The sequence below is a fragment of the Hippichthys cyanospilos genome, chromosome 18 (genome assembly GCF_059441005.1).
Source record: "Hippichthys cyanospilos isolate Australia breed blue-spotted pipefish chromosome 18, RoL_Hcya_1.0, whole genome shotgun sequence".
Lineage (NCBI taxonomy): Eukaryota > Metazoa > Chordata > Actinopteri > Syngnathiformes > Syngnathidae > Hippichthys > Hippichthys cyanospilos.
In genome coordinates this window covers 2591834-2618620 of record NC_142386.1, presented here as the reverse complement: position 1 = coordinate 2618620, position 26787 = coordinate 2591834, and the positions used below count along the sequence as shown (strand labels likewise).

General features: G+C 41.8%; 3 protein-coding genes and 1 non-coding gene across 6 annotated transcripts; 1 reads left to right on the top strand and 3 right to left on the bottom strand.

Annotated features, from left to right (window-relative positions):
- Nucleotides 1–18: 18 nt before the first annotated feature.
- On the bottom strand, nt 19–7828 carry uimc1 (ubiquitin interaction motif containing 1). 3 transcript variants are annotated; one of them, XM_088440044.1, is made up of 20 exons: nt 7655–7828; nt 6887–7002; nt 6685–6772; nt 6338–6456; nt 5914–6070; nt 5561–5691; nt 4775–5380; nt 4194–4297; nt 3694–3793; nt 3525–3629; nt 3168–3211; nt 2909–3102; nt 2709–2749; nt 2553–2631; nt 1616–1852; nt 1450–1531; nt 888–1008; nt 762–810; nt 616–649; nt 19–551 (listed from the first exon to the last, which is right to left on the bottom strand). In XM_088440044.1, exons 2-20 carry the CDS (start codon nt 6998–7000, stop codon nt 380–382), a joined length of 2577 nt encoding a protein of 858 aa, XP_088296170.1. In that variant the 5' UTR covers nt 7001–7002; nt 7655–7828; the 3' UTR covers nt 19–379. The 3 variants fall into 3 exon arrangements, with proteins under 3 accessions (XP_088296170.1, XP_088296169.1, XP_088296172.1); XM_088440043.1 differs by lacking the exon at nt 7655–7828 and adding an exon at nt 7539–7580; XM_088440046.1 differs by lacking the exon at nt 7655–7828 and adding an exon at nt 7206–7499.
- Nucleotides 7829–8090: 262 nt separating this feature from the next.
- On the bottom strand, nt 8091–18962 carry st6gal1 (ST6 beta-galactosamide alpha-2,6-sialyltranferase 1). The gene is made up of 9 exons (XM_088441588.1): nt 18796–18962; nt 16668–16739; nt 13314–13520; nt 12895–13245; nt 11982–12243; nt 10963–11060; nt 10792–10893; nt 10539–10713; nt 8091–10069 (listed from the first exon to the last, which is right to left on the bottom strand). Exons 2-9 carry the CDS (start codon nt 16677–16679, stop codon nt 9810–9812), a joined length of 1467 nt encoding a protein of 488 aa, XP_088297714.1. The 5' UTR covers nt 16680–16739; nt 18796–18962; the 3' UTR covers nt 8091–9809.
- A 664-nt stretch (nt 18963–19626) lies between these two features.
- Nucleotides 19627–19698, top strand: trnaw-cca (transfer RNA tryptophan (anticodon CCA)). Its single transcript has one exon. It is a non-coding gene; the product is annotated as a tRNA-Trp (tRNA).
- Nucleotides 19699–19946: 248 nt separating this feature from the next.
- On the bottom strand, nt 19947–25637 carry ncf1 (neutrophil cytosolic factor 1). The gene is made up of 11 exons (XM_088440945.1): nt 25503–25637; nt 25333–25413; nt 24709–24784; nt 23620–23785; nt 22576–22628; nt 22275–22397; nt 21463–21570; nt 21280–21397; nt 21079–21192; nt 20821–20996; nt 19947–20547 (listed from the first exon to the last, which is right to left on the bottom strand). The coding sequence occupies exons 1-11, from the start codon at nt 25572–25574 to the stop codon at nt 20384–20386; spliced, it is 1251 nt and encodes a 416-aa protein (XP_088297071.1). The 5' UTR covers nt 25575–25637; the 3' UTR covers nt 19947–20383.
- Nucleotides 25638–26787: the final 1150 nt, after the last annotated feature.

The window sequence follows — 26787 nt, the reverse complement described above, 5'->3', positions numbered from 1 at the left end:
ACGTTAAGAAATACTTAAGACGTTTAACAATTTTATTTATGTACAGTAAAGCAAGTAATGGTTTCGAGTTTATTACAAACAAAAAAAAAATGACTCATAACCTTACAGCCCAGTTAAGTGGAGCTTTGATATTTGTACCCAGCAATTAACCAAAAGGAAGAAAACGGCTCCACCAATGTTAGAAATCTTGATCTTTTAAATATATACTAAGTACAGTAAAGTGAAGTGGGCATCTGAAAGTCATGAACAGAAATATACACAACTTGAACTTCTTTACAACTGTAACCGTTGCATCAATTATCACAAGACATGCTGCCATTGGCCGCTTTGTTTTCTTTAAGGCTTACTGGCCGTTTGTTTGTTTTTCTTCTTCCGTTCTTCATCTTCGTTTGGTGCTGGGTTTCTTCAGCCGGCGCAGACGCTTAAAATCCACCAGGCAGTCCGTGGCCTCCGAGATGGGCGTGAAGGACTTGATGGGTGAGTCGCTGAGCCCCAGCACAGAAAGGCCCGTCTCCTCTTCTTCCTTGTCGTCCCTCAGATCGATGACGATGCTGAGCGTCCACAAGTCAGAGAATACAAATCAAATGTAAAATTGAGAGGTTACTAACAACTCACCTCTGCTGGATTTTGCCCCTGGATGGACCGACTTCTGCGAACCAAGAGACATATCAGTTTTCCTCATCTTTTTCTCCGCGATGTCGGCCGTTTTTTCTTGTTGAGCTTTGTCGTGAGCCAAATGGCAATCGTGGCATTGGGCTTACCTGCGTGCTTGCTCTCCACGTGCTCCAGAGCTGCCAACAGATTTCTTTTCTGGGGATTTGCGGCGGGGGTGTTAATATCCGATATAATGCAAAAACGTGTTTTTGGTGTATGTCGGTGAGTCCTACCCCGGTTGTTTTAGCTTCCCGCCGCTGGATGCAGATATCAGTGTGCTCATTGTAGTCTCGCAGGGCCACCGCCTTTTGGCAGATGTAGCATTTCTCCTGGATTCTGTGGGGTGAAACGCTCCTACAAAATAAAGTGAAAAAAATAATGACATATAGACACACACACACTGACAGACATTTGCGCGTGCACTCACACACACGCCATTAGTGTTTCAATTTTGCAAGAATATTACACATTCCTAGGGGTGTGCCAAAAAAAAAGTGATTTTCCTCAGAATGTGGATTTGAATTTACTGCGATTTACACATCTGGAAATTGAGGCAGAATTCATTTTGAACTTAATCAAATTGTATCTGTTAAACTGTTATTACTGTATGTAAATACACTGCAGAGTGGATTTCTCATTATTTTGATGATTTTAATGGGAAGCGATTAAAATATGACATAAAAATCAATCAAATTGCAATTGCAACAAGTTTTGACTTTCTCGAGTGAACTACTGAAACTGAAGTTCAATCATGACACGAAGCTCTAAAATAATAGGAGCTGCTTGGTTACATACTTGTCAGTGGAGGAGGTATCGCCCTCTTCCTCTGCTGCCCTCCTTGTCCTCTTCCTCCTTGGCTTGAAGGACACTATAGCATCTAAAGTCAGAGGGGGCAACAGGAACAAAGACTGTCATCAAGTGACGAAACAGCTGAACACCCACTGGGAATTTTTCCCCCAACCTTGTTGTTCAGCAAGACTTATGTGGTCCGCCGTTTCCGTCTCGCCGTTGCAATACGCCGCGTGTCTTTCGATTCTGCTTACGGGGAAGGTCCCCTGGCAAATGGGACATTCGACGGGATCCGGCTCAAGCGAACGGGACCTTCCTGGCTCTTCTTCCTCCTGGATTGTCAGGGCGGGGTTTCTCCCCACATCACCGCTGACAATATGGTTTGTCTGACTGTCTCCGTTGGTCAAGACTGCAAAAAAGTTCAAAGTTGGCTTCATTTTTAACTCTTTCGGTGCCGTGGCCGAGAATTCGTGTCTTTTAAAATCGTAACCAAAAAAAAAAATTAAATTTCTCGTCAAATGTTTTTCACGGAGGGTAGCTGACATAGACATTGCCCAAAATATTCTGTCAGCCATGGAAGAAGAGTGAAAATGCTAAATATGCTGGAACTCTGGAGGTTTCCTTTGCCGATAACGCTTGCCACTAAAAGAGTTAAGGGACCAGAGTGATGAACTAAAAATTCACACATGAAAACAGTATAAATTTCAATACAATAGAAAACTTATGTCCTAACACATTTTTAAATGAAATCTTTGATCTAGTAACTGCTAATAGTATTAAATAGGTTGCACCGTGCCAAAAAGGAAGTTGACATCTGCTAGCTTAATGCTAACCCACAGTGCACAATGAATGACAAACAGGCTAAGGAAACTGATACTATGTTTTCTGATTCTCCTAAGCACACATCCTTGACCGCTAACGGTGAAGCAACACATCCGGAGAGACTTGACCAACGCTCATCACAAATTGGTTATCATTTGATTAAAAACATATGATAGCAGCTTACTGAGCCATTTGTGCTTTACTAAGAAGGGAGTCTCCAGATGTTTTTAACAGCATCACAAAAAAAACATAATTATGGATACAAATCTCTTTGATGTAAGCCTCACCCTCCATCATCTCGTCCGCTACCGCCGCTTTATCATCTTGATCTCTTGTTGCAGTTTCAAGACATTCTGGGCTGTTGGGCTAAAGAGGAAGCCAACAGAAGATAAGATGGTGATGTTGCGTTTATCAAATGAAGTACAATGGAATGCAGCAGTCACCTTCGAAAGATCCACATGACCCGCCTCACTCACTGGGGTCTCTGTGGGGTAAAAACAAGATTGGTCAAAAAGTCATGGGCTAGAGTTATACTGCAGGTTAAGGACTACAATTCTACTTCAGTTTTTTATAGTTTGTTTAATGTATTTGACATGATGTGGCAGTGTATACTTGAAGCATGGAATCATCCTTAAAAATACACCTGGACAAACATCACAGCTGTCAGTGTCCGTCTGATGTTCTTCTGTGCCAGCAGTCTCTTCCTCGTTCTTCTCTTCCTGATCCTCCGCTTTCTCCTTCTCCTCCACTTTTTCCTCTTGCTCCTCCTCCATCTCCACCAGAAGGTTGTCCAACTCCTGACTGCTGAGCTTTCTGCCTTTCCGTCTGAGGCCACGCCTACAAGACGGAGATGGAATTGGTCTTTAAAGCGTAAACGCTGAAATATTAGGACAGGTTTTTACCTTTGAGAAACTTCAGACGTGGAAGCGTCAGATACTGGGGATTTCTGAAAAAAAGTTGAATAACCCATCTTAAATCAGCCTATTTAACTTCACAGCTTTAGTAAGTGATAAAATACCAATCAAGATAATCTGAAAATGAATTTTTCTTTTAAATAAGTTATAAAGCAAAATTCCATTTTGACAAAAACTGAAATACAACGAATATTCTGGAGGTTTATGTCTTGAATTTGAAAAAGATTGTTTTTTTTCCACAAAAGAAGGTTTTGGTGAATGCATATATGAACCTGGTGGGGTTCAGTGCATTTAATCAAATTAAGAACCACTGCATCCAGAGTTAGGGGAGTGCGTTGATCATACCTCTGCCAGCGGCACAATGGGGTCCCCCCACTTGGCTTTCCTCAGCAGACTCCTCTGATCCTCCTTCAGACTCTTCGCATACGCCTCAAACTGGGCCACGATCACCTGAAGAGCAACATGAAGAATTTATGGCACCATCCATTCAGTCCAATTTAGCATCTGTGACCACCTGTGTGTAAGCGTCTGGATCCAGACCGCGGGGACAGAAGGGGACCCCCCAGTAGTAGTGGACCGTAGACTGAGTGGGGACAGCCTGCTGAGTGTTCAGGCTGGGAACGCAAAGACTGGACAATCAGCGTCAGTAGGAAATAATTCATCCGCTATTGTTCCTATGGGGACTGATTTGTTCAAAGGAACGCGTTTTAGCAAGAGCGGTATATCAACGCCGCTTTGCAATTTAATGTCAGTTGAACACGATAAGAGCGAACGAGCCATTTACTTCCCGGTTAGAATGATCGGTAACATTGAACTCCTTTTCAATAAGAAATCAAATCACCGAAGTACAACACGCAATTTCAATGCACATATTATACTGTCAGATGTATTTCAATATCATGTTACGGCCCCTTTAAATCCGTTTATTATCTGTGCAATATTAATCAGAGTCCTGTGATAGGACTGGTAGTGCCGCATGGAACATGTTGTGAAGAAAATCGGGTTTTCTTTTACCTGCAGCTCAAGCTGTTTGTGTCAGGGGTCGCATCGGTCACCTGTGCTCCCAGCCGCTCAAAGTGATTGTCGTCCGGGTAAACTGGACTAGGGGAGTGCACCAGCTACAACAGTTAAAAGAAAAGTCGTTTACAGGCCTAAAGTGGTACAAATTGAGGTGTTAAAACACACATTTCTTGGAAACAAACAAAAAAAATGCCTGTATGCTGCATTTTTTCTGCAGGAAAAGACGGCTTGACTCGTCTCATTCAGCCCGTGGATGTGTGCATGAACAAGTCAGCATGGATGTTGGCAGGTGAGGGGAGAAACAGCTAAGAGAAACTTTCACGCTCTGATCTCAAAACCAGTCGTCACTTGGGTAAAGAACATCCCAAGTAAGATGATCAGCAAATCTTTTCCGAATTATTTTTCAGATAATTTTACTGTTGAAACTGTTAATTCCATCTACCCTCGTCATTTTAATAACACACACCATGTGTTTTAATTAGGCAGCTATGATCCACTAAAGTCAGGGGTAGACTTATACGCGTTTGAGAAGTTGTCTTGTGTTGTCGGAAGCTGACAAATGCGGCCGAACGTACCGTCTCATCAGTGTCTTCGTCAGAGCAGTGAAGCATTTTATCGTTAAGCAGTTCCATTTCAGACGAGCCATCAGCAACAGCGGTAGACCGACAGCAGTCCGCGCTGGTTGACTGGACATCTGGGGCGTCCTTCTTGTCCGTCCCCGCTAAGAGCAGGCAATTTTTAGAGTATGTTGGGTTCTTTGCGTGAGCAAGTTCCTGGAAAGGCAGCGGACTCCTTGGGAACACCGGGCTGTCGGGCGGACAGGAAGAAGGCCGCGCAGACGGGCTCGAGCTCTCCTGAGAAGAGAGGACATAGTGCGTCCATGGTTCGTCTGGACTGCTCACTTCCACATCCGTAGATCTGCAGCGTGGAGTTTCATCTCCGAAGACTGGGCTTTTCATGTACTGGGCACACTGGTCTCCTGCATCCCACTGGGAGAGGAGAGTCGAAGAAGGCTCGCCCTCGTCCGAGGGCTGTGAGCAAAGAACCGCGCTGGACGTCTTATAGCTCTTGGGCAAGTCCTGGTTTGGATGGGGAAAGGCCACGCCGGTTTTGCCACTGCTCATGGGAAAGACCGGGGATTTCCCGAGTGGGCACTCATCAGTCTGTGTTGAATCGCAGCTCTGGCCGAAAAACAACAAAAAAAAAAAACCCACATACATATATTTCAAAGTGTGCATGTGGTGCTAGGAAGGAAATATATACATGGTTTTTCAAAAAAAAAAAAAAATCCTCCAAACACATTTTTCATTATCAAAGCTGGGGAAACCTATATATGGAGACAACACAAAACTGTGCATTACCCGTGGCGAGTCCAACAATTCAGGCGTGGACACAGAGCTACTGGGTAATATCTGAGAGTAGATGTCATCGCACTCCGACAAGCTCCTTTTCCACTTTGGATCTCGGTCAGTTTCACCTTCCCCTTTTACGTCTAAAATTACAACAACACCCGTAGAAGCCGCCAGGGGCAAAGTTGAACTTGTGGTACTGGAACTGATGCAGTTTATTCCTTATGCAGTTTTTGCAATGTGTTGACCATGCCAACCAACTCTTGTTTATGACAGCTAATTTTTGAAATGGATGGATGCATCGAAAATATCATAAAATCAAAGCAAGTAGAGATACTGTGTGGAGGTTTTCAGGTGGGACTCACCTTGTTTGAGGTTTGTCGATTCCTCTCCCGAGGCTGGCAGATTGATGCTCGACTCCGCCGGGTCTTTTGGCTCGGAACGACCATGACCTAACCAGGAAGTGTCTGCTGTAGTAAGCAGCCCGTGACTCTGAGACGACTCTGGTCTCTGGCTCACCGTCTATAAATGAATGAAGCTTTATTTGATAGGGACAACGCAGTCAGACATTACAAGCTTGCGGCGGATGTGATGCATCCAGAGCAGGTCGCCCCAAAGGATCACATGCGTATCCCCAGATACAAAGGCCTTGAATTCACCAGAATGCTTAATCCAATTTTTAAAAGTGTACTCATATTCAAGTGGCCTTTCCCAACACACTTTGCATTAGGGAGGCATTATGACGACATAAAAAGACCGTGATAGCAGTTTTCTTTTCACCCAACTTACACTCTCTTTGATGGCTTTCGTCACCGCCGCGTTTTCCTGCTGCACTCGGTGCTCGCTGATGCGGGCTTCCTGCGCGCTCAGATGCAGGGCCCAGGCCAACATCTCCTCTTCTGTCATCTCTGAAAATTACACAGACAAAAAAAAGGGAGAATATTTTTTCACCCCACATAATTTCACACCAATAAAAGCTGGAATTTCCCATGTTTTATCGATTGCAATTATTCAATATCCTATTATTGTCCCGGATTCTATTCCAAACAAGGACAAGAGAGCACTTAGATGGAAATGGACCTTAAGACGGACATGAATTGCCACACACGCGTTGAATATGCTGACAAACACTCTACCTTTGGATCTGGCTTTGTGTGTTCTGTCTTTCCATCGTTTTTCTCTGTCTGATAAAGACGGCAGCAACGGTGAGGCGGAGCACTCATCCTGAAAAAACGACACGCATCAACTGTCAAATTATACCAATGTAAACACTGTTTCGGCATGCACAGCGGTATTAAAAAGCTGTGTGAGTACTGCAATTTCTTTTCGATTCTCTACCTGCTCGTCTTCATCAGTGATAGCTTCATCCCTCTGTGAGGCTTGGTCCAACAAATGACTTTCAGGGTTACGCTTGCGCTGTTTCCTTTGAGGCATCCTGCTCGGCTGAACCATTACTTTAATACACGCAAACAAAAACACAATGTCTGAAGTCATATACACGTATCTCAACCATAAAACCAAAGCATTCATTTGACGCAAAATTGTTTGTTTTTTTTTTAATGATTTTTCAGTTTTTTGAATGTGTGTTCTATAACAAATGACGCACTAGAAGACCTCTATGTGAAAAGTGGTGCATCATGATTGTTATTATACTTACTTCTGCACTAAGCGATAAGGTGGCATTCGCATGACCGTCGCGTTTTATGTTTTCCTGATAATAGATTTTCTGATCCAAAATGGCATGAAAAGAAAAGCTCAAGGAAAACGCACTCTAGAAAAGTGCTAATTTGAAGTAAAATACGGACGACACAAAGTGCTTGCTAAACTGCAGCTACACGGCAGAACACGAGAACCACACGTTTTCAAAAGACACAAATTAAGAAAATTGGGCTATTGAGCAATATATTTGCGAAAATGTCTGATGTTCGTCGTTCAATTTAACGAAGGAATAAACAAAGTAGGCGAGGAACCCGAGTTGAAAGGCACTCACGTCGTTTCCTCTCACTTTCGCGGCGCCATGTTTGTTTCGGTCTGCGTCGTGACGTAAATATGACGTAATTTAGAATACCTTCAAAGACTGTAAGGAAAATACATCTTTCAACTTGCCTGGTTTGGAATTCAATTGTGCTGTCGGGGATGTTCGGTGTTTACAAAAAGAGTATTAGCCACCAAATATCGTATTCGTATTTCAATCTGATATAGGTAAAAGCCCAACACGTTAACTTTAAGCAATTTAGCCTTCAGGAGCACACGGTGGCGTTTTCCATGACTTCCGCATTGGTCACGTGACGACGATGTAATTCGCTAAAACGTGACACTACCACCTTCAAAGGCTCCAGTAAAAAAAACTGCCATTTTCATCGCCAGGTTTGCTGCGACGACTTCTATGTGACGATGACCCCAAAGGAGGAAAATACCACATCACAAAAAGGAGGAAAATACTGCTAGTAGATTTTTAAAAAATTACATGGTAAAGTGCATATATTAATCCACATTTCCAACATTTTATTTGGGAATTAGGATGCAATAAGGAAGCACAAAGTCCTGAACCACAGTCTACTTTATTATTCAGACAGTGACTGATTGGTGATGTTTTTGTTTCGTGATGTTTCCTACATTGAAGGACAGAACAGAATTGAAAACATGCATGGGGTTCGAGCCCCTTGAAAACACTCAAGCAAACATTCACATTTCTTTTCCTTTTGACACAATTTACAAGGTTTTTTAATCGGGAACTGAAAGCTATTCTCAAAAACTGAACACCATGAAAGCACAGAAGGCATCTGAGGCTCATACTAAAAACATGACAAATTGGATGCATTGACTAAAAAACGTTTTTTATTGTATATTTTAAGAATTTGTTAGATTACGATATGAGTCATTCCAGAATTGGAGGACATGTTACACCCCACGTATCAAATAAAATTTGAAATAACCACACATAATACAAAATATCAAAACATGCCCAAATTGTCCTCCATTTTCCGGAATGACCCATATGCTCTTTAGGTTTACCCTGACATCAGCAACGCGACTCCTCTGAAGAAGAGGATTAGGAAGGCAAAATTTGCTAACATGCAACTCTGAGATAAAAAAAAAAAAAGCTAGGAGGTTCCTTGCTAAGCGCAGCAGAAATGAAGCATGCAAGGTACGGCGAATGGCTGCATAGACATCAAATGTTGCTCTCAGAAATGCACTGACATCAATAATTCAGCTGAGTTTTGAAAAGAAATGTTCTCCCGTGTTGCTTAGCTTTGCCACAATAAACCAACGTTGTTTGTATGTGATAATTCCATAAAATAGATTCTGCGCTAAAGGAGCAAAAATATTGCAGTTTTACAGAATTCCAAATGTGCATTTGTTCTCACTTACTTTACCTGGGTGCACAAAGTGTTTATTAAAATGCGAATATTGCAATTACAGCTCTAAAACGTATTAGTCTTAATTGTTAATAAATTGTTTCAATAAATGGCATGGTGGTACATTAAAAAAAAAAAAATCACCAATGTTAGCTATGGTAGTCAACTATGCAAGTCAGCTGCCATGGTCGCAAATGTAATTAGAAAATAATCATATTTTCTTCATAAAGTAAATATGCAGTATAAATCTAAGTTATCTCTCAAAAATTAAGTAACTACTTCTTGTCATCCTTATAAACATCCGACCAAAAACAAACAGATAACGATGCTAGTCAGTTATGCTAGATAGCTGCCATGGTAGCAAAACCAAAAGAAAATTGTTGACATTTTCAGAGCAAAATAAAAATGTCACTACTTCTCTCATCGCCTTTTAAAGTCCTATAACATCGGCGCAAAAACAAAGAGATTTTAACTTTGCTGATTCGCTGGTTAATCAGCTCTGTACTAGTGTTCTGTATTTTATTTCGTATTTGTTGCAAACTGTTCAAGAGAGCGTTATAGTCCTATCTCAGCATTAACTTCAATTTGTCGAAAAATGGATGGGTGACACTCTCATAGAGAAAAATATTCTTCCGCTACCACGTGACCTAAGCTGACTGCTCAGACCTACAATGGGGATCGGGGAGGATGTCACACTGCCTGATTAAAAAAAAAAAAAAAAAAAAAAAGAAAGAAATTGTATCAGCGGTTTTCAACCAGCAACTTCTGAAAACCTTTGTGACTTGCCCATGCCGATATTTCGGAACCCTAATAAGGAATATACTCTTGTGTTTTATATTTTCAGCAGGCACATGTATGACAGATTCCAACGTGTGTTCCAACTTGCCGTCGTCTTTGCTCGTTTAACTCGCGGCGGTCGCGTTGCACTTGAGGCTGCTGAATCCTGGCAGTGTGACGCGCCCGTGGACGAAAATGTCGTGGTCGGGCCCCTGGTTCATGCGCTTGACCAGGTTCTTCTCATAGAGCAGGGGGTGGTAGGCGCCTAGCGTGCAGGCGGGGTCAAAGAAGCGCTGGTAGTAGTGGCACAGGTCCGTCCTGCGGTGCGACGGCAGGAACTCGTAGATGTGCACCACCTCGCAGATGGACATCATCAGAACTGTACCTGAACCCAGAAACATCAGACATATATTTGGACTTTCAAAATGTTCAGTGGCATCAGCCCTACCCATATATATGTATATCTACATACATATATATATTCCAAGGCTGTTTCGTTTTAAAGACTGTTCATTTTGTGAGAGAAAAAAAACGTGAACAGCTATTTGCTGCAGATTGCTGCAGACAAAATGTTATGCGTTGCATGGAATAAAACGCTTCCCTGCAGCAAGATAAAAGCTTTCAAATCAAATGTTGCCCTCTGGTGGTGAGATTGGGCAAAAATACAGCAACGGACTGACGGACGACAATTCCCATTTCGACTGGATTGATTAAAATGACAGACCGACGATGATGAAAAGTTGGTGGGGCTCTAACAAATGTGTCACTACTTTCTTGATATCGACAACATGACGACGGCAGAGTGAGCGAAAAAAAATCACGTGACGATGACCAATAATTAAAGCCCGCATTACCCAGCATGCCAGAGGAGGGCGGGTTTTTCTGAATGGGCTCCGGCATGTTGTCCTGTATTTGTTTCCACAGCTGCCAGAGGAAGATCGGGTGTAGGATGTAGAAAGGCTGCTGGGGGTGCAGCCGCCGGTAGCGCTGATACTGGGTGAAGATCGGAAAGTCTGTGCGGTTCAGCCACTGCAAAATGGACGCTCGCCCTCAGTAAAGGGAGTCGTGCTTCATATTTCTACATGTATACAAAGAAGAATGCAAGACCTCTGTGAGGTTGGCGGAAAAGGGAGCGGGGTCCCAGGCCACCAGTATACCCGAGCTGAATAGTGAGCTCGACAGGAAGTGGTGCTCGTCAGACGCCATCACCTGCAAGACATTCCCGTTAGAAGCCGAAAGAGCAAACTGAGTCATGGTTCTTTTGAACTGCGGTTTTACCTGGGAGTTGAGGAGGCGGAGGGTGGTTTTGGAACCGACGTCCTTCTCGTAGCGCTCGGTGGGAGCGCTGTTGAAGCGCATCACCGCATCGTGGGAGTCTGCCGTTTTCAAAAAGGCCAATGAGCCAAAAAATGAGACGAAGGAAGTGGAAAAAGAAAATGAGACTTGTATGAAAAGAGAGGAACAAGGAGAGGTAAAAGGACAGGAAAAGAGGGAATAGCTGAACAAAGACAAAAAGAACAATACCGTAATTCCACAAATACAAGACTATGCAGTCCTCGCCCCGAAGCGTCGGGTTTTACGCCAGCTAGACGGCTGGATAACGACGTTCCAAATAACCAGACTTTCATTTCTCTTTGGTCTGCTCTCAAAACAAAACGAGATGAACAATTTGTGAACATGAATCTGTCGGGTTTGCGAGTTGCCACAATGGGTTACTCACGTCTACTGAGAAAAACAATACATCAAAGTAACCAGAAGAGGGAGCTCTAAGTCGGCATAAAAATTTCAAACAACATAACTTCTACTGCACGTCTGACGTGCTTTTTTTCGGCCAAAAGTATGGGTGCACAGTAACTTCAAAATTGTCCTGACCCACTACTTGAGAAACCGGCCGATACAAACAATCATAAACTTCCTGAAACACAGATGCTGTGCAACTTCGAGTGTTTATGGCAAAATAAACTTGAGCAGCATCAAGGAAAAAGAAAAACAACTGCTTGGAGCAGGCACATTGACGCTGCGTTTACTGACCGCTCACAATGTGGGAACTCTGATTAAAACTTAACCTGTAACAAATCTATAATTTCCGGATATGAATACAAGAAAATATGAGTAGTTTAGAAAATATATTTATTATATTTTGCTATAGTTTTGAAAATGTTTGTATGTCTTACATGCGTAACATAGAAAATAGCAGAATTTGACCCTAAAGCACGCGTGTATTTCATACACCGGTGCGTCTTCTCTTTGGGGAATTAGGCTAAATAAAAATGAAAGCGTAGGTTGAAGCGGCCCACCTATCTCTTTGCCGAGGCTGGCGTTGCGGAGCGAGCCGGCCGACGACACCACGGCGCAGCTCTGGAACGGGCCCACCCGGGATGCCAGCGGCTCGGGCGGTAGCTGCGAGGCCCACGGCAGCGAGGAGAAAGGCGGCATGCTGGACGTCAGCGTGGACGGCGCCACCCTCTGGCGGAGCTGGCACAGCAGCTCGGGCCCACTCAAGTGCCGCCTGCCGCTCCTGCGGGCCGGGGGAGGCGCCACGCCGTATTTGTTCATCGCCTGCAGGGAGCAAACGGGACCCCTTGAAAACTAGCATAACTCCAGCTATGCCACTATAAACGTTCACACTTTTTGTTATTATATTCATTCAAATTGTTTGTATGGCTTGAAAACAGGTTCTTTCTAAAAAACTGCAGTCGTAACATGACGACTTTCGATATGCCACGCTGCCGTCCCTTCTAAATACTTGAGAGGTTGAGAGGTACGCCCTATAGGTGTCAAATCTAGTCCATGTCAGGCTCATTTACTGCCATTAAAAAACTGAAATATTGTCAGTCTTAGCCATATTGAAAACGCGATGTTTTATCATGCATTTCCCCCGATTTTTGCATTAATCTTCTAAGAGCAAATCGCAAACGGGGTGTAATAAAAATGTTTGTGTTGTCACCCCAAAACCACCACTAGCAGCCAACTTGTGACAAGCCTTTCAATGATTTTGTTGATTGGCTTAGCCTGGACTTCCATAACCCAAAAGTCTTCAAAGGTCATTATGACTTCAAAGGTTAATTATGACATAAAAAATATTCCTATTTCAATTCCTAAAAATATATACAGCGTAGTAGTTGAACTACTTCTATTAGTCCTAAAACTCATCAAAATGAAAGTCTTCTTCTGCAGTCAGTATCTGAACGTGTTTGGGGCGGCACTCACCTGAAAGTTGTCGACCACCTTCTTGAGTCGGTTCTCCAGCATGCTACTAGACATGTTCGGGTTCCACACCTTTCCCAGAAGGCTGTTGGGTCCAAACATTTCGCCGTCGCTGCCTTTGCCGTTCGTCTTGACCCGCCGCCGGCCGCTGAAGAGGGTGTCCAGAGCCCGCAGCAGGGGCCGCGGCAAAACTTTAGCAAAGAAGCCCTCCCCGGACTTTGGCATGCCGGACTGGCGCTCGCTGGTGCGATCGGGTGAGGACAGCACGGGGATGGGGCGGCGGGGGTCGCCGGGGACGACGCCGGGGAGATTCTGGGGGTCCACGTACGCCTTCTTGGCGCCCCCTCGCAGCACCTGACGGGAAAGTCGCGTCAACTAACAACTAAGCAATTTTTGGATGGACAGAACCGATGTGCGCGAACCTTGACGATGGCGTTGGAACGAGGCTGCGCCCGGGTGCGCGCCCGCACGCCGAAAATGGCGTCGGTAACGGTCACGCTGTTCTCGGCGCACAGAGCATACAGCAGCGTCATGGCGATGCAGAAGATGGCCATGCAGAAGGCGCCGCGGCGGGCGCGACGCCGCAGACGCCACAGCAGGCTCACACGGTCCATCGCTGCCCCGGGGATCTGGAGAAAAAAAAAAAAACTTTTTGGAACCAAAGGTGGGCACTTGGTCATCACTGACGGACTGTCCGTCAGTCACCGAGTAATGCCTGTTTTGCTGACGGACCGAAGAGTGACGGGAATGCTAAAAAAAACAAAACGGCGAATTAAAAATGTTGGAATTGCAATTTTCATCCACCGTTATTATTAATAACCGCGTAACCCGAGCGGATTCAGGACCCCAGCCAACCAAGCGAGGACGTGGATTGTCAATGTTTATTACCTGAAAGCGCACGCCAGTCGTGGAAACAAAATCAATCCCAAAAGTATGAAATCAAAGTCACAAAGTCCAAAGAATCTCGACAAAGAAGGATTTTCAGGATTTCATGGTCAACCGTATCAAATGCTGCAGTCAAATCTAAAAGTACGAGAATAACACAGTGACCGGAGTCAGTCGCTAAAAAGACGTCAATAAAAAAAATCTTTAAAGCGCTGATTCTGTGCAGTGCAATGTTTTAAAACCGGATTGTAATTTTTTTTTGTTCATTTAAAAAGTCTAAAAGCTGTGATAAGACAATTGGCCTTAATGCTTGCCACAGTACAGACATATTGAAACATATTGAAAGAAACTCCATAACAAAGCTAACAGAGGGCAAAATAGTGAATATTTTCTACATTAAAAAAAATCTAGACTTAAACAGTCCACCAACAAAAGAGGGAAAACGTGATAGCAAAAATCCCAAAATGACACAAGTACTTCAAGTCCACATATTGTATTTAGCCTTTTTCAGCAGCGACATCAACATCACAAGCTGACAAAACGTGCTAGTGACAGAACGATGCCAACATTGAACGAGCCGATTAGAGAAATTCAATTCTGGCCTGAGAAATGATCTTTTGGTCAGGGAAGCCATCCTGCCCTTACCTTGCCTTGGAAACAATGCCCACTCGAACGGGAGCTACAGCAACATTACAGGGCCATTTGTCGTACTTTCCTTTGTTCCTCCCTTTTGTGAATGCCGAAGAGTCTTGGCTGACACGAGGTGTGACTACATTCCGCCCACAAAGTAACGAGTCACAGTTCCAACAGAAGACGTCTGCGTATAATTTGCATGTATCTATACTGTACATATGTGCTTATACGTAGTACTGTATATAAATATGGCACGTTCATACTGTTGACATTTAACGTTTTAAATGAATTCAATTGATTTTTTTTTTCAATTCTGTGAGCGGTTGCTGTGAACTTTGGTACTGTAAAAAACGGATTTGACCAAGACTTACAAAGACTCAGAAGAGATGCCTGAGACAGACAGAAAGACAGACAGATAGATAAACATATTGATGACTGATCACCATGATATTGTATTGTATTTTGTTTTTCATTTCTATTTCTATTCCCTTTACTTTAACGACAAAATAAAGTCAGACTTCTTTACGCTTTATTCTCAGAATTCCGATTTTTAAGATCAGAATTCTCACTCAGTTTGGCGTCAGAAAGTCTGAGAATCATAATTTTAAGGGACACTTGAGGAACGTTCAGTGTTCAGATGATGGCGGCAACATATGAACAAAAGCGGTGGTGTTTTGCCTGAAGGAAGTCTACATTTCCCATGACGACTAATGTATAGAGTGATGAAAACCTGATTCTGGGTTTTCCCGCATTTGGCTTGAATTGCAATTTTTTTTGTTTCCAGAGGCAGTATTTGTGAGGAGGTAATGTATGTAATATCATACATTTGAGTTGTTTTGTTGCGTGGATACTTGTCAGATATTTGTCAGAAAAAATAAAATCACATAACTGATTAATTTTGGAGAACTTTGACCACCTTTTGTTGAAGTGTTTGTGTATGTGCGTGTATGTGGTTATATAACCAACGTGTTCATCTTTTAAAGTGTGTGTGTGTGTGTGTGTGTGTGGGGGGGGGGGGGGGGGGGGGTTATCGCGTTTGCCCAAGGACGCGGTGGCAGATGGCACCACGCTCAGTATAAAAGATTAAACGATGCTTAAAAGACGTCAGCCTGAATCCGTGTGTTCTCTTTCCAGCGCTAAATGTAGGTCATGTGACCCGACTGTGATAAAAGCGGACGGGGCGCTTATCGCCGATTGGGTGCAGAGTGAATAAAGCAGAGAAAGATAATACAATGTCATTGTAAAAGTTGTTCAAGGGGATTTACAAGTTGGAACAATAGAAGTATAGTATTTACATAGTTACTCAATGTAAACACACAGCGAGCTGTAAAAAGACAGACGAATGCTTTTTGGACTCAATTCCGTGTCAAAACCCAAAACATGCAAATAATCAACAAAAATCGTCAGACCTGTTCTCAAGAAGAAATTATTATTAATAAATATCTGTCCACAGAAAAATATTCAACATAAACCGTCCTGTGTTGGACTGCAGTGGAGATCTGTTCACAAAAATAAATCATGAACTTAATTATTAATAAATGTTTGTCTATAAAAAAAAAAAAATCAACAAAAAGCGTTGGACCTCTTCTCAAAAATTACTAATCACAAATAAGAAAAATTCCAAAAAAACAGATTCAACTTGAAGTGTCCTCTTTTGGGATCGTAATAGAGATAAATCATTGACTTGACAGGTAACGAGCGGTGGCACGTGACAAATTGGGTCGAACCATTCTAGTATGGGGGAGTATCTGGGTTTTTAAAACTGTGAAATTGTATAACCTACTGAACATAAAAATTGTTTCATGAACTTATATTTTCCTGAAACAATTAATGAATTCAATGATGATTTTCAAAGGATTTTTGCATGTTTGTTGGTTTATTTCAAATCTCCAGTGCCTGCTGAAGTTTCTTCAAGTACCCCCATTTGAGAAGCACTGCCCTAAATCGTCCTTAGGCCTGATTGGGTGCATGATAGATCGTTCGTCTCTGTGTGCCCAGCGATTGGCCGCCAACTCGTCCAGGGTGTCCCCCACTTACTGCCCGAAGAGATGACGAAATGAAAAATGTTTTGAAAAACGCGTGATAATGCGAGGGCTGATCGTTGTCCTTGACGGGCGTAATTGATAGCTTAGGAAAATATTGCCTGTTTGGACTGGTTACGTGGAGGACAAGTCAGTATCAGCTGTGCCAACAGGGAGCAGCGTTAGTAAAATAAACACACATTTGAATGAAAAACTCCCTCATTCGTCCATCTGTACCTTGTAGCCCATCTTCGGGTGCAGTTGTTGGTGCTTAGAAACGCCCTGTTCGACTTTGGTCTCTCATCCTTCCTGCCAACACAAAGATACATTTGCGCAAGTCATAAACGTGGCGTTTGCCGTGGGCTCCCTTGAACAGCACATGCGTCAAAATTCTCTTCTATCACAAGAACGAGCAAGCAAAAATCTTGCGTGCTCTGTCTTGCATGAGTCTTTCCAAAGGGATCCCAGGCAGGAGTGTTGGGAAAGACCTCCCAGCTATATATTTGCCCTCTGTAGCCATCTTTGCCAGTAAATGATGGCTGGGGGAAATTATAACCAAACTTGGGCTTCTTGATGTTTGATATCAAAGGAAAAACAACTCAAAAATACTGCATAGATGATCAAAACATGAAAACTTTCATAATGGCACACTGCCTTTCCTTCAAAATGCTTGCAAACGAGACGTCGGGAGGTACACCCAAGAGACGTCAAATTTAGCCCATGTCGGGCTCATTTACTGCCATTCAAAATTTGAAATATTGTCCATTTCGGACATATTGCAAACCTGATGTTTTATCACGCATGTCCCCTGATTTTTGCATTAATCCTTTCAAGGGTTTAAAGCGTGTATGATACCTCAAAACACCGATTGTCTTCACTTGCGATGCTTTGTTAGAAAAGGCAAGATTTTTGCTTGGGAAAGTGAATGAAATGGATATCCATTGAAAAATGGCTCACTGGATAATGTTTCACAAGCGTCAATAGACATTAGCCTGGAGGAAAAAACTAATTTACTTGGGAATACTTTTCAACATGCAAGGCATGAAGACAACTTGTTCCACCAGTTTGGATATAAAACCTTCCATGATCAAGTCATGCAAATATGCTCTGGAGTGTGACACAATTCAAATCAAGAATATAAGACACACACTTTGGCAATGATGTAAAAACTATAGTGAAACAGAATAAAACTCATATTTTGTCAACTCTTCATATTTTCATGTATTCATATCCTTAAGTTGTGGCTTGAGTTCATTTTAAGTTGAGCAGCCTCCGTGTTTCACCGAGTTAAGGATTGCGTGCGTATATTCCGAAAGACAATAATACACGAAACAAATGGAAAACCTTTCCATGTTCTTTCACCCCTGCACTCTTAATCTAATCAGCTGGAAACAGCATAACTTTTACATGATCCTCTACATTTTAGTAATATTCCTTTGTGTGAACAAGGATGTATTCAGACGGTGGTTCAGCCTGCTCGCTTCTTTTATTGTAAATAATGCTGTAACAACACGAGCCGCTGTTAGCTGCAGCAGGCACTTGTTGGTAACAGCCAACTAAATTAGTCCCGTCACGGTAATTACTGTAAGTAAGAATAAGGCCACCATTATCAAACACACCCATACTTTTGGCCTTCTTTGTTTTTTTGTTTTTTTTTGGGGGGGGGCTCTTAAATTTGTGGAATTACAGTAATAAAATCGAGCAAGAAACAGCAGTGAATTGTATGACAAAGTTGCAAATTGTTCAAACATATGAGGAATAGGAAAGTGACATAACATGACAATTGAACAAGTACTTAAGAGAAATTGAGTTCTGATATTCAGAAATTAAATATGCCTGTAAAGTGAACGTTTTAAAGTACACAAATAGTGTGTGTGTGTGGGTGTGCCTGTATGTGTGAACGCCTTTGTGCCTGAATGGTTGCGTGTGTGTTGCTCCACTATTATTTTCGCATTATCCAGAAAGATGGAGTGGGGTAGTGGAGATACAGTAAAATAAAGCACATCCCAGAAGGGGAGGATAAAAAAAAAAAGGCTATTGTTGATTGTTGAATGTCGGGGGAGAAAAATAATATGTGAAAAATTATATGTATGGATATGGAAGATAGATAGATAGATAGATAGATAGATAGATAGATAGATAGATAGATAGATAGATAGATAGATAGATAGATAGATAGATAGATAGATAGATAGATAGATAGATAGATAGATAGATAGATAGATAGATAGATAGATAGATAGATAGATAGATAGATAGATAGATAGATAGATAGATAGATAGATAGATAGATAGATAGATAGATAGATAGATAGATAGATAGATAGATAGATAGATAGAGTAATGCTGCAGCATCGCCACGCACCTGCCGGCCTCCCGCTCCTATTGCGCGGTTCGTCCTCCACGACGGCGACACTAGGGCGTGAAGCAGGCCGTTGCCTGTGCCGCCATAGTCCCGCCGAAGGCTGTCAGTGGGTACCGAGTCGCCTTGGAATCAAAAACAGCTACCATTCCGCACGCAGCAGAGCGAGCATCAGGTCCAAAGTATTTTACGCTTACAGTTACGCTTATTTCAAATTAAAAGTAAGGATTTACTATTTTGCAATAGTACCGTGGAAATTATTGATACAACAGCTACAAATAAATTAAAATATATCTTAGAATAAATATATGAATGGCCCCATAGTGTCGTTTTGTTGTTGATATAATGAGCTGTGCGTGAACAAAAGTTTAATTTGAAATTTTGCTAATGCATGATCCGGTTAGCACTGCTAACTTAACTAATATAACGCGAGTGCTGCAGTCAAGCCGAGACACGCAACATCGCTGCAGTGGTGAAAAGGAGGGAAACAACGAGGACATCCTGCGCCATTGCCAGTGGAGACCATCTTAAGTGATACAGTGTTTTACAGACAAACACTGCTAAATACGAAACCAGACACACCTACACAACAAGGGGAAAAATAGAAATATCAAACCCTATTGAGCTTTTTGGAATAAAACGGGGACGAGGAGTCAAAACACATTGGCGGGTTTGAGAATGAATGGCTTGCCCCTTTCTTTGTGTGTGTGTGTGTGTGTCGGGGGGGATCTCGTTCGAAACATTTATGCATGATGCAGTTTATGTGATTATGCGTTTATGCAGTTGTACAAATGTTTTTATATATATACTTTTCTGCTGCGCGATGTTTGCACCGACCTCGTGGCGCAACGGTAGCGCGTCTGACTCCAGATCAGAAGGTTGCGTGTTCAAATCACGTCGGGGTCAATTCTAAATTTTTCTCACTCTTAAAACCAAATCTTTTTTTGTCTCCAAATATAACCGGAACACTTGTCACAAAATAGAAAGGAAGGAAGACTAGCTACAAGATCAATATTAGGATTATTACCTCAAATGCATGCTAGCTTTCCCAATCGATTTTTCAATCAATTTGAATGAGTGCACCCCCAACGTTTTGATGTTTCTTCATTTTTTGCGCAACTTTTGAACGATCAAATTATGTGAGTCATGTACTGTATATTTATGCTGTAACTTGTTTTAGGCAGACTTTATTTAGCAACTCATCTGAAGCAAAAACCTCAAAGCATTTCACAATACTGTCATGGGATCACGTAAACCAGTTCCCAATTTTGATTCAGCCAAGGCTATCGATCTATCTATCTATGTAAATATGTGACGATCACACTTCACATTTATTTGACTTCATTTCACAGCCATGACGGCCCTCCGATACAAACAAGAAGTACATTTTGGCCCATGATTAAAATGTGTTTGACACCGTTGCTGTAGACAGTTATTCAGTTAGAATTTTCTTACATTTCTCTAAACAAAAAAACTGTAAATTGTGAGGATTGTCTAATAACTTAGCATTAGTGAGGAAATAAATGAGCGTAAGAAGAAACGGGAGGGGGAACAAGGGGGAGCCTTGAGGGACGCCAGCTGGAGTTCCGTACTAGGTGCTGTTGCTTCTGCTTGCAGAGCTGCGGATGCTGACTTTCTTGCGGGTGTTGTCGGTGCAGCGTTCCAGGATGAGCTCGGGACTTGGTCGTGGTGGGATCACTGGGGCCTCAGGCTTCAGTTCCTTCTCCGAACTCAAGCGTTGCTCGGGTATGTTCCCTGCCGGTCGCACATGCATTTTTAGTTTATTATTTCTGTCGGTTTAAGGCAACCTAAATCATTTAATAAACAACAAACAAGAAGGAAGACAAAGGGACTTTTATTCGCAAGGACAGTAACCTGCACCTTCTCAGAGCTCCCTCTGGTCTGGTTACACTTTTTGTCCGCCCCTCTTTTATTCGTGAGGGTTGGCCCTAGTTACGAAACCACTTGCCTGCCCTGAAAGGTTAAATTCCAATGATTAAAAAATACAAATAAAGCTAGTTCTCCCACCTTGGTTCTTGCGCTCCCTCAGGGGGGACTTGGCCGGAATTTTGGATCTCCTGGGGGAAGCGGTGGGTTGTAAACCCTTCTGCTGCAGATATCGGCGACTGTTCCTCCGGTAGGTCTCCTGGCTGAGGCGCTGCCGGCCTCGCTGGTGTATGCTCTTAGCGTTCTTAATGGTGGACCTGAAGAAAGCATACGGCTGAATTTTGGAATCCGAGCACAGCTTCACATTCCGGTCTAAGGATGAGCATCTCTGGAACCCACCTGCGAGGTGGAGGTTTCTGTCCTTGTGGTTGCTTGCCATCATATCCATATTTGGCCCCTTTTCCTGCTTTTTGCAAGAACATGGAGGGGAAGTGGCCAGTCTCTTCACCTTTCCTGAGCAAAACAGGTCAAGGATGCGTTTAAACAACCCAAAAGTGCATCATTTTACTGTGTTGAGAAATGAAGCAGGAGCATCTGTACCTGACAACCCACCAGCCGTCCAAGAGTTTGTGAATGACCTCGATGGTTTCTCCCATCCCCAGCGAGATCTCATCGTCCGCCTCTGCCTTGTAGGCTTGAACTGTGACATGCAATTCTCCTTCAAGGGCAAAAGGTTTTCAAACATTTGATTTCAGAAAAGAAAATGGATGGACAAAATTTTACCTTCATAATTTGGCTCGATGTCCTCTGCCTCCTCCGGCCCGTCCAGGGGTTCCAGATAGCTAGCGGGAACCCAACCTCGTTTGGTCTCGCATTGGCAGAACCACCAGCCTGAATGCGAAAATAAAGTTCAAAATTAGCACACCCAGTTGCTTGCTTAGTTAAAAACTCATTTTTGCAAACTAGCAACAAGTAGCCACGCTGCTTTATAGAGCTAGCTGGCTAACATCCATATTACGTTACGCGAGCTAGCTAACAACACCCATATTGCGTGACGCGAGCTAGCTAACAAACACCAATTCATGGGTCACAATTATTGTCTGCAAAGGCCCCAGGGAAAGAAAAAAACAGCTTGCACCACCCTCACCCAGATAATCACCTCTAAAAATTGTAAATAATATCTAAAGTTATATCCTTCATAACATTAACAAAAGAGAAAACCACTATCATTCAAACAAATATTTACTTTGCTAAAAGCATTTATATAGGTTACAGGTTATGTAGTAGGAAAAAAAAACTTAGAGAGCAACAACAAAAAAACCTTATTCAAACTAGAAACATTTTTGATCAACTTAAGAGTTTGATGCAGAAAAAAATCAAAAAATGTAAATTGATCTGGAACCTTGGAGAAAAACGTATAAACAACATGTTGATATTTTTTTTTTATCACAAATGAGAGTGCCACGGCCCCACCTGGTGTCAAGGATGTGCAATTACACTTCCCACAGCAAACGCCGTGGATTGAACTGCCATTTTGTTGTTTTTGCTAAAACGTGCCTTACAAAGTTTTGTTGTTGACCTTTCGAATTTCTCACCATTCTGATTCTTCTCCACAATTTCCACCAAGTCTCCAGTGTGCAGGTTGAGTTCGTGTTTGGACGTTTTGGTGAAGTCTGCAATCACTCTGTAAGTGTCCAATATTATGGGTCCAGATATCTCTGAAAAGTGGGGTACATAGCCATGTTTCATGAGGTAAATTAATCCACACACGATTCATAAAATGACACATTTTGACTTGTATAATGCGCTGGAAAATTAAGGATTGTGATTTTAAGCCTTCACAAAATAATTGGAATGACTCAATAGAAACTACAGTCAACGTCTCTCAAGTCTTACCAGATATATTGTTGTTAACTTTGGTCTCCAGGAAGACTTCGCTTTTTTTCCCACTGAACACAAAAGAAAATAGACATTTTTGTTGACATCATGTGCGTGTTAGTCATATGTCATTGATACGATGACTCATCTCAAGCCCACAATGTGGCATTCAACTGGGATGATGTAAATAGAAATAAGATCTAAGATCAGGAAAGATAACATACACTAAATATCAAACTTGTGTCATGCATTTTTTAATGACTTGGTTAGCCTGTTTGTTGGTTTGCTATAGTGAATTAGTGAGTCAATCAGTTATTTGTTTCATTTTGTTTGTAGTCATTTGTACGGTGGCCCTGAAGTGCAAATTGCAGAAGAAAAAAAAACTCAGCAAGTCAAAACAAAACAAGTTACAAACAACAACAAAAAACACCTTACAAGAAAGAAGCACACAGTAAAAATAGAGGATGCAAGAAAAAAAGAAGCGAACAGTAAAAAAAGAGCATGCAAGAAAAAAGATGCAGGAAAGAAAAAAAGCATACACAAAATAGAGCATGCAAGGAAAAAGAAGCGCGAAAGAAAAAAGCAAATGAGAAAAGAGGCACACTCTCTTTTGAAAAAGAGAAAAAAAAAGGTGTCACAGGATAAACATCCTGCTCAAAGACAAACTTGTTTACTTCCAAATGGCCCCCTGTCGCCTAATCAGGACCAGGGAAAGTTAGTGTGCTCCTTTTGCTTGTGTGCTTCTTTTTTCTCGTGTGCTCTCTTTTTGTGTGCTTCTCCTTTTCTGTGCCCTTTTTTATTGTTTGCATCTTTTTTCTTGTGTGCTTCTTTTTTTTCGTGCTCTTTTTTATTGTTGTTTCCTTTTTCTTGTGTGGTCTTTTTTTCCTGTGTGCTTCTTTTTCCTTGAGTGCTTCTATCTTGTGAGGTGTTTTCTCTTTTGTTTGCTTGCTTTTCTGTTTGTGTGATTTGCACGTCAGGGCCACCGTACGATTTTTCTTGCCTTCAGTAAGTCGGCAAGACAGAGCAGATGACAGAAAGGAGAGTGCAACGAAGCCCACTGACGTGTTGGGGGCCGGCGGATTTTCGTCCTCCGCTCGCACTTTGAAGAAGACGTTGAGGTGCGAGCAGCGAGAGATGTGCGGCGGCAAGGCGATGAGCGATAGGCAGTACTCGGTCAACGTGCTCTGCCTGCTTTCCCGTGACCTTTGGCTCTCCACCCAACGCGGCGCTGCGGGACACAACGGATGCTTCAATGTTAGCCCAAATCATTGGCTGAACACGGGCACCATCATAAAACACGGAGCCCCACTAGTCTGCAGGGGTCCCCAATCTTTTGTACGCTTGAGTACAAAATGTACACAAATAATGCTATTCATTTCAATACAAAACGTTAATTACATGCAAATGAGTATCGGTGTAAAACCTTTGCATATGCTAACATATAGCAAAGAGAAATATCTGGCATAAACAAAAACGCTAATGAGCTAAACGCATATAAGTAATCACTACATCATTTGCTGAAGATAAGAAGAAACATTAGCTAGCATGTTATCCACAGTCACAAGTCACTGCATCATTAAACAAACTAATTTTGGTCATATCTGAAACATTTCAACAGTCCTTCCCGATGATAAAACATGAAAAAAAAAAGTGAAAAATGTATCCGTTGTTGTATCCGTTGCCATTTGACTACATAAATCATACTCTTAAGAATTGAAACAGAAAGTTTGGCTTTTTTTGAGCAAGCTTGATTGACAGGAAACGTGGCAATCAACTTGTGTACAAAGTGATGAAAGTTGGGGCTTTTTGCGTGATTTTGGTTGCGTTTCCTCTCTTCTGCCGGCTTGTCTCAATATGCAGAGCGAGGGGACAAAAGAAGAAGTCAACGTTTTGACACAGGTGCTTCCTGACATCCAATGTGCACAGCAAGCTTTTGTTTGTCATTTCAAATCACGAAATCTTCCAATCATTTTTCCCAATCCTTTTATTTCATCGACTTGAAATTGACACGGCAATGTTTCTTTTTTTGTGGTTTTAAGCGTTAATGTTTTAATGTAAAGAGGATGGATAAACCAATAGTTGTTTATTCAATCAAAATTGCAATATTGAAGGAAATAAGATCGCAATGAGATTTTTTGTTCAAAATCCTACCTGGCAGCGAAGGGATGATTCGGTCCCTCTTTTCTATTTGGCCAGCTTCAATGGGAAACATCTCTTTCAGGGATTTCTGGGAACCAAAAAAAAAAAAATGGAAGGAGGCAAAGGACCACTTTCAAATCGTTCCAATTTTAATTTCTTAAAGATTCAAACAAAATGTATGTGTTGGATGTAATGTATTTATTGTATTGCTACGTAAAACTTTCGTTTAAAAGTAAGGAAGCACACTCAGAATCAAAACAATAGAAAATTGAACTTAGCCAACTGTTTTTCAAACAATTACTTGAGAATCAATCGTGTGTTTTTTCACCATGACGAAGAATATAAAATGGAGGGAAAACGGAAGAAAAATTATGTTTATTCGCCAATGTTTTGAAGATGAATCGTTGTATTAGTCACAGTTTATTTTTCTAGAAAAACTCGGCAGTTAACAAAGTAAATTACTAGTCGTGTTACTTATTTGTCAACTTAGTGACAAGTTTAAGTGGCAATTTTAGTCATTTTGTCATGGGCCACTGAAAAATGCACGGCGGGCCGCAAATGGCCCCCGGAGCCGTATTTTGGACACATGCCACAAACATTTCATCCAGCCAAACAAAACAAACAAAAAACACTCACATGGAACGTGTAGAATTCAGGATATGTCCTGAAGATCAATTTCTCTCCGAGGTCGCTCCACTTCACCATCAGCATGTACACCTAAAACAAATATGTCATAAATATAAAGTTGCTCGGATGAATAAAATAAAATAAAATAAAATAAAATAGAGCAATATGTGAAAGCTCACATAGTGCTGACTGGGGTAAAAGCGTTTCTCAAATCCAAGAAGCTTCACATGTCGGATGTAGACTTCCTCCATGTTGGGATGGATGAAGAGCAACTAATGTGAAAGGCTGCTGGAAGCTTATGTGTGTGTTTGTGTGTGTGTTTGTGTGTGTCCCCGCCTCCGTTGCGTCATAAAGTTAGTTCCTTTTTACCCTCTCAATAAGACAATAAAATGGATGCATCCTCATTAGATTTGAAAGCAGGACCTCTTGAGTCATTCTTCTTTTCAAAATAAGAGCAAATGAATTGGAACACGAAGCAACGTTTTGCTACATTGCCCGCTGGTACAATCACGACTACTTTGAATTATTTATCTTTCATCCAAAGTTGTGTTTTTCTTAATAATCGCTTCCAAAGGACTGAAATGCCCAAATGTGCAAATTTGTGGCGACAGAAAGAGGAAGAGAGGAAAACACAAGCATAAACTTCCTCTTGTTATTGCCACAAATATTGAAGGTTAAAAAAAAAAAAAGTGCTGCAAGGGAAACTGTCAATGGCGGGAAATGTCAGGTCTGACATGAGCAGTTAAACGTTCACATTGGGGTGACTCACTAATGCGGAACCTCATCTAACAAAAAGCCTCGCTTTAACATAGCACAAAACATTGCATAATATATGCATATCTATTTTTAGAAAATAGTATACGGTTAAAAAAAAAAAGAGTCAAGATGTTTTGTTCATCTCTTTATTCACACAAGACACTCATGTGTTGATCCTGGTATTTTGACACCCCCATTTATTTTTTAAATGCTTGCAATTTCTAATCAAATACTTGAATTAATTAAGTACGGATCAACTACCTTAGATAATTAATCCAATGCGTGAATAAACTTGTAAATTATTCCTAATTTGTGGAACACCGGTGAGCTCACTGTGCATTTGCATTTATATTTCTACATTTGTTAATTTGATTTAATTTGAAAAAAAAGTGGGATTGAATGCAGAGTGACTAAGATTTTGTACAAAAAGAATCGGAAAATTTGGTGTATATTTCTTGCAATGCAATTTATTGATGTATAATCATTCTTTGTTTGAAACCAGGGTGTGAAATTCGATCACGGGCCACATTGTAGTTCTAGTTTAAAAATAAACTTGACTTGACTTACAAATTTGGGATTTGAACCAGAATCTTGAAGTCAAATCAGCATTTCACAGGCCACATAAAATGATGTGGCGGGTCAGATATGGCCCCCGTGCCTTGGGTTTGACACCTATGGTTCAAACGATTGAATTAAAAAAGCTCCCGT